Consider the following 12,057-nt stretch of genomic DNA (forward strand, 5'->3'; position numbering starts at 1 on the left):
TTTCCATTTCTATAGACTTAGATGAGCTGTATTACAAGTTCTGCTTCCTAATTTCTGTGCATGTTATTACAATTGTTTCACGTCTTTCCTCATCCTGCCCCACAAGTCCCCTCTGTTCCAAGTCAAATTTTCCAAAGATGCTGCTATGGTATCTGAACATGAATCCATGACTTTCAAAAAATTGTAAAATTATAAACCAAAATTGCATTACACAATATGATTTCCAGGCAGGAAAAATAAGTCTTCAAAATTTCACAGAAAAGGAACAGCAAATTGCATAGAACAAAGAGGGTAAAAATTCTTCATTAAGAAACTCTTACTCATCTCAACTACTGGTTAAAAGCAACAAATCTCAAACTCATGAGCAAACATTATCAAGTTCCATGAAAGCGTCAGCTATTCCCACTCTGAAACACAGTACCCAAAAAGAGGCCTTGAAACTAGGGGGTCTGACTCTTCTCTGAGCAGCTGAGTAGCTACTTTCATCAAATAAGTTAGATGATTAACTACCTTCCCAAATCAGAATTACAAAACCAACAAATCCCATTTTCCAGAATGCTACTTGGTGCGAAGGTGAAAGTAAAACTGGAAGACATATATGCTTTTGAAGTTAAATAATCTGTTTCTCAAATTGAAAGTCAGAAGAGTCACAGACACACACACTATATTATTAGATAACAAATTTTCCATCCCTTTAAATTCCAGTTATTTTTGCACAAGCAATCTAGTTTTATATGATGGATGAAATGCCATAGAGATAACAAAAAGTTCATCAAACTTACTGATGACACTCATTCATCTGACTGCAGGAAGATAAATCTTTTACATATGCAGTTATTCACTGTTAAGTTCCACAATGCTTCAGCACATCCACAGCAGGTTTTAATACCCAAAGATGCTACAACATAGGTTTGCAGAGACCCCCTCCCCTATAACTATTCTCAAAACAAAGCACTTTCAGCTACAATGCTAGCAGGTGCTTAGGATATACACTGAGAAGAGTATCCATATCACGGGACTCTGTTTGCTCCCTAGGGAGCCATTCTAGAAAAAAATAATGGGAGAGAGGGGAAGGGTGGCTTTGGTTTTTTGTTTTGAGTCAATCCCAAACTTTCTCAGAAGTGGACAGGTAAAATAATGCGCTTTGGAAAATGTTCTTGGTTTTCATGAAAGTATTTAAATGCCAAAATCCATAGCAATATACAACATAATGTGTTTAAACACAGCTCCTAAAACAGAAATTAAGCTAAGTCAGTAAAAAGTGCAACAACCTAATTAAATACGTTTAGCTGTGTCATGTTTAGTGTTACAGGAAAGGAAATTTTGTGAAAATACGTAGTATTAACCACTTAGCAACACAATGGCCAAAGAAGTTCCAACACAGAACACCTTGCTGCAGGAGAAATCTGCCCTCTACTGGTAAGGAGAAAACCTTAACAGTACACTTAGAGAGTTCCTGGATTGGCAGGCTTTAACTCGTAATTGTGAACACATCCTTAAGTGTATCCATTTTATTCCTTGAAAAGAATTATTATCTGCTTCCGAGTCACTGACAGCTCTGAAGCAACAAATCTTGAATGCTTGTGGTCTAAAGTTCTAACAAATAGAGCCTGAGAGGGGACAACAGTTAGTGTCTGTAACAAGTGTGGTGAACATGACGGTTGTCCTTTAAGCATGTCGGTAATACGAGAGGCCAGAGGAAACAGACAGACACAGAAATATTATCTCTTCAAAAGGAACACTAACCACAGACCTCAAACAAGGCAACAAAGTGTCTGTAACTTCCTTTACTGTGCCCTATCCCTAAACAACTAACACATGAGCACTCTTCGAACAGTTTCCTACCAGGTGGCTTTACAAGTGAAAACAGTTGAAGAAATTTCTGTCCTACTCTTTCCACCCATTCAAATTCTCCCCCCATTGCTGAATTGACACAGATTAAATAGAGATCATCTTTGCCCAGACTATTTCTACGATTTATTAAACAGATGAGGGAAGGCTGTATTATCTGTCTATTCAGCACTGGAACAAGTACAAAATACTGCATCCTGTTCTGGTATCTGCTATTTCTGGCTCTTTAAAAATCATCCTGCAGTGTTGACAAAATAGCCCACACAACATAAAGCACTGGGAAAACATGCAGTAGAGTGAGAGATGCAAGGAGCTCTTACAGAAACTTAAAAGTTTATTTTACTTGCACATAAAATAAGCAGAAACTGTTTTATCAACAGAATTTGATTTTAAAAAAAGGTCTTGCTCACACAGAAGCAAAGTCATACTAAGAGTTGATGATCCTTATTTGCCTCTTAGTCAATGAACAGCTGAGAAAGCTAAGCAAGACAAGGGCTCAGAACAAGGCACAATCAAATTATTTTTGGAGTAACTCACTGCCAGTTGCAATATATTCTTTGTTACTAGAAAACTTTTAAACCTACGCTGAGTATTTTACCATAACAGATATGCTCTAGTTAAAATGTATCTATTGGACTCAAATTTGTGATGCTTTTCAAAAAGGGTCTATAAAATAGGTTTACAAACTTATTACCTCCAGGCCCCTCTCCTGATTTTTCATAAGGGTAACACACAGACACTTTGATAGCCTTACTTGGCATAATTGGTGAAAGCAGCACTATTTAAACAACAAACGTCACCTGGTCTGATTTTTTCCAGTTATCCCTCAAGACAAAAAGGAAAAAAAAGTGGACTTCCCCCCCCCCTTTTTTTTTTTAAAAAATCAAATGACAAACACTTTCTAAATCAAACAAACAACTTATCCTGGACTTCATTATGAATCCTGTTTATAAGTGTGGAATAGCCAGGAAGAGCAATCAGATAGTTTTGTCCATATGCTTTGCTGCATTAAAATTTAAGTTAGTAAAACTAAACTCAAAGTAACAAGTTCTGACCTCTTTCTTTATTACTTTAAGGATAGGATGTAATTTTAGAATGTTTAGCGTGTTTGTTCTGGACATAAATGTTTTGTTGCTTTACTTTCTTGGTTATGGGCATATTAAACTATCCATATGATACCAAAGTGTTTCAGACATGTTTTGAATATATAATTGCTGTAGAAAATCTTAGATAACATTAAGCATTATTAGGTATTATGGCCTATACTGTGTCTTACAGTACAAATGTTAACAGCTGCTGATAAACGAAATATTTGACCCAAAAGTAGCTGATGCAGCACAGTGCTGTACATCAACCTACAAATTGTAATCAAAAGGAGGATTACCGCTGAATTGATATACTTACCATTTTATGGTCATTGACTATCATGAGCTCCAGATACTTCATTTCTTCAAAGATACCACGAGATACCTGATGGATTAAAGAAATTCTCTGAGAAATCATGAAGATGTAGTGATTTTCAAAAATAACTGCAGCTGATTTAATAGGATTATCCATAAATATTACATAGTGTGTAAACCTGTAAAAATTGGGTCAGACATTCAACCAGGGTAAATAATCATAACTCCAGTAACTTAGTGAGTTATGATAGACACTGGCTGAGAATCTGAGTCACATCATTAAGAATGTTTAGTCTATTCTTTTTGGTTCAGTGCAGAAGCCACCACTGCTTCCCTCCTCTCATTTTCACAAAAGAGAAAAATCTCAAACACCAAAATCTGTTGGTCTACTGTACAGATTTAATGAGGAAGGAAGTTACTAGAAGTAGATGCGCCCTCAAAAAATATGCTGTGGATTGTGCAACTCAGTGAAGAAATACAAATTAATCTTCTTTAACTCAATTATTCCCCTAGCTGACACTTATCCCTGTGCAGATTATGAGGACTGTCCACTTCTTTTCTCTCAATAACCCAGTTCTGGGTGTCCTCATTTGGATTTTTAATTTAATCATGCTACTTAATGAGCCAAATGAAAATAAAGTCAGATATCTACAAAGTAGCAAAACTTTATTCAAAATTATTCTTTATCCTCAAGCAGACTCAAAACTTGAAATTCTGAAGTCATTCTCACTACCAAACTTCCATTCAATTGATGTATATGTAGTATTGCTGTCACTTCAGAAAGTTTATCCACTTTTCTCAAAATATTCTGTTTTTAAAGAATAATAATCTTGTTTTATCATTTAATAATTGTATTATGTGACAACATTAAGCTACCAAAAATATTTGTTTTCTAAAGCCTGTGTTCTCTCAACATTAAAAAAATCTGGAAATTAGTGGGTTTGGTTTCGGTTTTATAAATGGTCTTAACTCAGGGTCACACTTTACTCACTGCTCTCTTTCTTCTCTTTCTCCTCAGCCACTGTAGTTCAGACAGAAAGGGCCATTCAGAACTAGATTCAGTCTCTGTACAAATCACAATTTAAGAATTTCATGGCATTATTTTAAACTACTTATGTACACTGTCCAAACCAAAAATAGATTAAGATCACCAAAATTAGAAGAACCTTTGCTATTGAAAAGTTCATTTTTTAAAATACACAAAATGTAAAATATCTCATATCAAAACTCAAGTCATTTAGAAATCTAAAGTTAAATTAAAGCATGCAAGGGGAGGTAAAGAGATTGTAACCTGGGCTTAGAATATACGTTTTCTTCCATCTTGTGTCCTCAATAGCATTAGTATCACTGATTAAATTAAATGATTTGCAGAAGAAAGCTAAATACAGGTCTTCATGGATGGAAATCTTTCAGCTGCTTTTTGACAACTCTAAATTCCATTGCAGTAATTGTGAAAAAAGTCATATTAGTATCTGTTTTTCAATTTTTTCTAAATAATCAGCAATTTTATATAGACTGTTAGCCTAATATTCAAATTTTTGAAGTTATATATACAATTATTTCCAATATTGAAACACTCATAACATAAGCAAAAACATACCAAGGTCTTGCAACTGCTTGGAGGCTTGTGTTCCGTAAGTTCTTTGGATGATATGTGGCCTACTTTTACTTTCCTGATAAGAAAAATATGCGACATTTTCTTCTAATTAATAATGTCAAGTGAAAAGTGAGGCATTTCTTTCAGTATTTATCATTTTTGTTATTTTTCCATAAAATGCAAGCAACCATAGTACCAATTTGGCATAGTACTAATTTGAAGCAATCTATTTGCAATCCTGAGCAAATCATGGAGCCTCTCTGCTTCAGCACATTTACTGTTCTACAAAACTGAAGTATCACAGATGTCTTTGAGATTACTTGAAAAAAGTCCTTTAAAAGCTTTAGTGTTAGAGAACACAGACCATTTATTCCAATAAATCAAATTAGAGAGTATATATCTAGCCGAAATCTTCCTCCCACAGATGAAAAGCAACTATTACTATTTATGACAACAATGTATCTTTCTAATTGCAGCAAAATGCAAGAAACTAATCAATACGCTCTCTTTAAGAGGATTATTTCACCCTGCTTTATTGGTGTATACAACACTTAAAAAGGAGACGACTTTTAATACATATTTTCTTTAGAAGTCTGACATGCTCCAAATTATCACATTTTGGTATCTGCTCTACAAAACAACTATCTTTTCTTCCGTAACACCTCCTCTGCAGAGCCTGCCAAAACAAGCATTTCTTTTCAAAGGGTAGGATGCTACTGTTCTGTAGCTTCCGTAAGAAATACATAACACATTGAAGGAAAATACTGCATATTTTTGCTGGTGTGGTTTTTTTTGGGGGGTGGGGGCTCTATATAGTATCTACTATAGTTAAGATTAATCAAGCCGAATAAACTACATGCTGAAGGCTGTGTCCAAGATACTTATCTCGTGTAGTACAATCAAAAAATGAGCCTCTGAAAGCTCTCTGTAGCTGATTTATTTTGATCTTCAGTAGTTTTGAGAAAAATATTAATCTCATCCGTCTTCTTATCATTTAGAATTCCACTTGAATCCTTAACACAGTTGGCAGATGGTATCTCACTTTTATAACTAGAACTTTTGCTCTACTTCCAAGTTTTACTGAATTATCACACAGAGATCCTGGTTTCCTTTGTCTACCCAAGCAAGAAAACAGTTTAGTCAAATTCTCCTCTGCCTACTATACGGATACCATTGTATAAATATAATCTCCATGAATTGACTGTATCTGTGCTGTCAGTTTTCAGCCTTACAACCTTTATGAATATGTGCTACATCAAAATGCGTTACATAGCTTAACACGTGGCATGTAATATTGTTCCTGAGGAGACTGAGAAATCGTTCTGGATATAATATTTTCCCATGTCTCTATAGTTTCATTTACAGCCCAATAATTGACCATCCAAATGATACTGATTACTCTGAGTGCTGACCCAGTTTCTTTGAAAGCGTCAGGAGTCCAAGACTTCACAGATCTTTCTTTGGACTGTAAGTTCAGCTTTACAGTCAATAAAACGTATCAGTTCTGCGGCATTTTATTATTTGTCATATACTGACAAGTACTAGAGTGAGACAAGCTTGAAAGCTGTGATACATCATCTGGAATACATCCTACAGACCAAGCGGGATACAAACCTTAAGAATTCTCTGTCTCAATGTTGCCGAATCATTTCACTGAAAATCACCCAAATCTTTGAACCATTCAAGAGGTAGACATCTACCTGATTTTACTACTGTCTATGAAATTGAGTCAGTTCTATTAACAGCTAAAGTTTTAGGAACAGCTGTATTATAATACTTAACATGAAGTACAAAAATATAGTAGTTCGCAAGGTATTTGTGTAAATGCAGTCCTATATGCTGATGCAGAATAGCCATATATTTGAATGTGCTGGATCAGAATCATTTAAGCTATACAGCGACCACTGACTTAACACATATAAAGTGTAAGATACCCAGATATAATTATCTACTTCATTAAACTCTTTGTGGAAACATGGTAAGTCAAGAGAAAACTGATGCAACTATTTAGAGAGGGATGAATAAATGACTTCCAGAGATCCCTTCTATGAATTTATAAATCCTTTAGTTCAAGTACTAGAGTAAATTGATAAACACTTTTTGACAGTCCATAACCATTTGCTATGGAAACAGTCTTATTAGTCTACTGCCAACATCTACATGATCAACAATAACTAGGAAAAGAAAGATTAAAAGAAAAACAGAGAAAAACCTTAGGTAATTCATACTTACACATTTCTTGCCTTAAATAAATTCCAATCAAGTGTTTTAAAATACTTTTGTTTTTCATATGAATGCGTGAGAGAGATCACTCATTTATTGATTTACTCTAATACTTTTATTTGCTATTCCTCAAGCACACTCTTTCCCAAACCAAATAAATTAGACAAAAATAAACTTACTTCACTGTGGGTCAGATCCATCGGTTCTATCAAGTACAAATAAGTACTATCTTCAAACATGCCACTAGAACGTGGAGAAAAAGAAGCGATACTTAGGATTACATGGCAATTAATTTGACTCCAGGATATGATTTTTGATGAGACAAAACCAAACTTAGGGCTGAAAAAATGATCAATGTTAACATAAATTCCATACATGTTCATTACTACCGCATGTGGCTAAAGCTAAGAATTTTTTTTAAGAGATCAGGCGCATTTTGATGAACCAACACTGAATGTAATGGCAATGTAATGATAAAGTACCAAAAAGAGTAAAGATTTGACCTTGGAAAGAGGAAGTCCTAAGACACACATTAGCATGCAGAATATAATCAACAGCTGAGTTGCACTTAACAGTAATTAATCCTAGTAAGGACTAATTTCTTACTTTTCCTTGTACAGTCTAACAAAAAGATCAATTTTTCTACTGGCTGACAGAATCATACATGAATACTGAGCATGCAAACTGCTAAAGTACAATTCTTGTTTATCCTTTACCAGAAGTCATCTGGTGAAATATTTATTTGCACTTACCTTATTCAAAGGTTTCATGAGACAGCATCAAAAGACTTTAAACCCAATGATACTAAAAAAAAATGCTAGCAGTTTGGCATAGCTGGTACTGGCATTTCAAAACATCAAAAATCTTTGGGCCTTCAGCCCCTCACATATTAAGAAATAATATTCAAGAGTAATAATTAGTTAATAGCCTTGTTTGAAAAATGAGAACATGCACTTACTGAAGTCCATTACAAGTTGAAAGAGCAACTTTGGAATCCTTGATACCTCTGATATATCCATGGTAGTAACAATGCTCTCCACCCTAATAATGTTTAAAAACAAACAAACAAAACCAATCACACACACAAAAAATTACCCTGATTTAATGTCTGTTGCTTAAAAACAAGGCAAAAAAGATCTAACACCTTGCATTAGGTAAAATTTAAGAGAAAGCAGTGATTGCTAAAGTAAATACCAATGACTAGCCCTAACATGGGTTATTCTTTTGTTGAAGTCACAGCATTCTTGATTTCTTTGCTGTAAATTGATTCTGTAAAAATGTTATGTAATGCAGGTTACATGAGCTTGAATTGTTTCTTGACGCCTTCCAGGTCTGTTAAAATTACAACTGATACAGTGTTCATCAATCACCTGGCACGTATTTGGCTTAGATCTGGATTCCACCAATTCTGTCTCACTAAAAATTTATCAATTAAAATGTTACATCATTAGACTGTAGGTACCAATATCACTAATGATGAATGAGCCAGTAAGTGAATCCAGTTTAGCAACACTACAGTGTACAGTTGCATTTTTACTGTACATATCAAAAGGGTACTAAAAGTCAACTCTTGATTTTAACCGCATAAAATTCCAAATAGATGCAAACCCCAAATTACTCAAATTTTTGTGTTTCTCTAAGGAAGTCAGCAATCACGTTTTAGACAAGGTCCTGCCTTTTATTTAAAAAATAATAACATTTAAATTACTTACAAGTGTGTTTAAATGTTAGAGACTTCAAAAAAACCCCAGAAATTAGGCAAACTACATTCAAAACTGTGATCCAAAACCTCAGTTCTCAAAGGCCCTAATGATATGAAGTAAGGGAGACCCTGCTGAATGCTGCAATGCAAGATTTGGACAGTCAACTGATGCAGGGATTAGACTGAATAGAATTAGTGCAAAACGTGCTACAGATGGGCGTGCAATGAAGCTCTTGTGTATAGCCTTCCGCTTCTCCACAAGAACGTAAGGAAAGTTGCAATATGTATATGTATGGGGGTGAACAGGACAAAGCAGGAGACCAAAATACCACAGAGAAGAATTGGTGCATACTTAAAATCTTAAAGTTCTGATCCAGAAAAGCCTTGCTCAGATGCCAACTAAACTCTAGTGAATGCTACGTGCTTTCCTCTGAATTAAAAGTGCAGATTCCCTGGACCTGCCTGGTTTTCACCACAGAATGAGCTCAGCTTAGCTCTCCTCTCCTGAAGCAACTAGCTCCTGTCCAAGCTCTCCTTAAAGTGGGCAGAGAACTTCAGGCATGCTCAGAACACACCTAAGACAGACTGACAAGACAGATTCTCACAAAATAGAGTTGCAGTGGCTTTCTTTTTATAAGATTGACCATTACATGCCAATGCCCCTCTCTGGCTAATAACTACAGCACTCATCCCAGGTTTCCCAACTGCTGAACAATTTCCCAGGTCACCTTGAGGAGAGTCAACTCACACCTCCCCACCTCCTAAAAGTGTGCTCTATCTCCAAAGCTATTGGCTACTTTGTGTCAGAGCAGCCTACATGAATCAAGCTAAAGCAGTCTCGTTTTGTAGAAAACAAAGATTTATGAAGTCAGAAAGAGGAAGCATGATTCTGTACGCCAGAGGCTAGGAAGCTTCTAGGAGGAGGTCTTAATAGCAGACTACAATATATAAATGATTCAGATGAGAAATTCAGAAATAATTGTTTTGTCAAAGCATCATCTACTCACATGCAAGAATTACTAGTGTTAAAATAATTTCATTAAGATCTTTTTAAATGTCCATTTTTTTTTTTACTTTCTGTAGTTTCACAATTTGTCATTTTTCTCTATATGTTCTAGTTTTCTTCTATGTACTAAATTTGTGTGATTTAATTTCTCCATATAATTGAAGTAGAGTTCTAGTGCACTATCAAGAGTTTTGTATTATTTGATTGTAAATAGCTAAATATGTATAAAACCCTAAAATCTTTAGCATATTTTTAGGATTACATACTATAGGCAGTCACATGGCAAATTATTAAACCTTTTACCTCTATTCTGATACAGAAATTAATTCTATCCTTATTGCTGGACAGCAGAATTACTAATCCCTAGAATTCCATAAATCGCTGAAGAATAAATTGATTAGACTGTTAGAGGCTTATAGAACTACTTATCATGACTAAGGGTAAAATAAACTGGCTTCATAGGAATGTTTCAACTGAGTAAACAAGAAGAGTATATTTATTTCCTATCAACAGAAACAAAGCATCAAGAGCAACATTAACAGACTGTTCAAGCTATGAATGTTCAGAAAGAAACCAAGAAACATTACTTTGACTTTTTAAAGCATTAATTTTCCCAAAGAAAAAGAACTAGTAAATTTACAAGCTGTTAAACACCAGAAATTCTGCTGCTATTTGTCAGTGAAGCTAAAATGAGGAAAACTGAATTATACTAATTTACCTCATTTAAGTAGCTGGTCTTTAATGTCTATCAACAATAACCCCAGCTAAACTAAAGATAAAAAGTATTCTCAAAAAGTTTTATTAAAAACTCTAAAGTGTGGTTGCCTCTCTAACACATTACTTAAAAAACGTACCATTCATCACCAAAATAGTCTTAATTCTGGTGTCATGTGTCATCTGAATTCCAGCAAGCATATTGGACCCATTCCTTCTGCAATTATTATAACTCAAGGAAGTACCAAAAATGTAAATGCTCTTTGTTTAAGTATGCACAGCATTATTTCCATTTTGCATCTTATTTAATGAGTTATTCAGATTCTGAATGAAATTCCTGACAGACTACTGTGCATAATTAAATCAAAGTACTACACAGAAAGCAATCACTACATATTTACCCTTCCATCAGTGAGAATGCATAAGCCATGCTTTTTAACAAATAAAGCGTGATTATCTTTCTCACACAAGTAGCTTTTCAAGAATTTTTTTTGAGAGAGTCATCCGAGTAAAGAAATTGCTGTTTGTTCTTCAGTGTTTTCACTCTTGTAATAAACTACCCCTCTCTAGAAAGTACAATACTTTTCATCAAGTTCTCACTTCTTTACATCCACATCAGAAAACAAACCAATCTTTTACTTACTGAGGTCTAAAAAGGATTATAAGATACTGCAAAAGACCAGGATACAGTCCTTATTAGATCTCCTACACAAACTGTGTGATTATTTTCTGAACTTATAATAAAGACTTTTACAGATTAATGTGACCTCAGGAGGTCTATTATTGTTTCTAAATAAATCAATTCAGAAAACATCCCCTAGGAAGTTTGGATCAAGTTACTGCGGCATGCAAAGGTAGTCCATTTGCTGAGTCTAAAGTTCTAATATAATTCTCCAGTCAGATTCATGATTCAGCAACCGCAGTGCTCAATGCTAGTGCTGCAGCTGACAATTGCATGAGCTTGTCTAAAAGCCAGAGGGAATTGTTTTCTTGCATCATTTAGCATTTTTGTCTATTCTGCAGAGTACTGAGTCTTAATGAAACAACTTCCTTAGTATGTTACAGGAAATTATTTTTCTTCTTCAGTGGAAAAAACCAACAGTATATTGCAAATAATTATATTGCAATGTAATTGTTTAATTTTTCCCTAATCTGTGATATATTGTTTTATCTGAGATCCTCTGTAACAAAGGCAAAGTAATAAACTAGACATCTAATACTTGGACAAACAACAGTCCTGACTTGCTGAAGGCATAAATGCAACTTGAATGCTTGCTTTCTTCCACTCTATTTAGAGATATATTTCACAGGTAATAAGCTCACAACAAACATTCCAGTATTTGTACCAAATATGAAAAAAGTCATTCCCTGAAAATGTAGTTTATAACCTTCCTAGGAACCTACCAGTCCTCATTTTGTTACTACAACAAACAAAAAGACTGATCTGGATCCCTTAGTCAGGGCTGAACTATCTTGTATAACTTTAATCTCTTTGTCTTTGGATCAATAGACTATGGCACTGAATTCAATTTGGGAGCTAGTTTGACAAATGTAATTAATTGGA

The 12,057-nt window shown here is 34.6% G+C and overlaps 2 protein-coding genes across 8 annotated transcripts in view; one reads left to right on the forward strand and one right to left on the reverse strand.

Annotated features, from left to right (window-relative positions):
* DYTN (dystrotelin) overlaps window positions 1-12,057 on the forward strand; it is a 121,055-nt gene that overhangs the window by 96,406 nt on the left and 12,592 nt on the right. The window lies entirely within an intron of this gene.
* ADAM23 (ADAM metallopeptidase domain 23) overlaps window positions 1-12,057 on the reverse strand; it is an 86,004-nt gene that overhangs the window by 45,025 nt on the left and 28,922 nt on the right. For all 7 annotated transcript variants that reach the window (XM_076342411.1, XM_076342410.1, XM_076342414.1 and 4 more), the window contains exons 5-9: window positions 8,030-8,112; window positions 7,251-7,314; window positions 4,852-4,924; window positions 4,243-4,316; window positions 3,256-3,321 (exon numbers count right to left, since the gene is read on the reverse strand). In XM_076342411.1, the coding sequence (XP_076198526.1) occupies window positions 3,256-3,321; window positions 4,243-4,316; window positions 4,852-4,924; window positions 7,251-7,314; window positions 8,030-8,112 (360 nt within the window). The remainder of the gene's footprint in view (window positions 1-3,255; window positions 3,322-4,242; window positions 4,317-4,851; window positions 4,925-7,250; window positions 7,315-8,029; window positions 8,113-12,057) is intronic.

Source organism: Aptenodytes patagonicus, chromosome 6, assembly GCF_965638725.1.
Source record: "Aptenodytes patagonicus chromosome 6, bAptPat1.pri.cur, whole genome shotgun sequence".
NCBI classification, from domain to species: domain Eukaryota; kingdom Metazoa; phylum Chordata; class Aves; order Sphenisciformes; family Spheniscidae; genus Aptenodytes; species Aptenodytes patagonicus.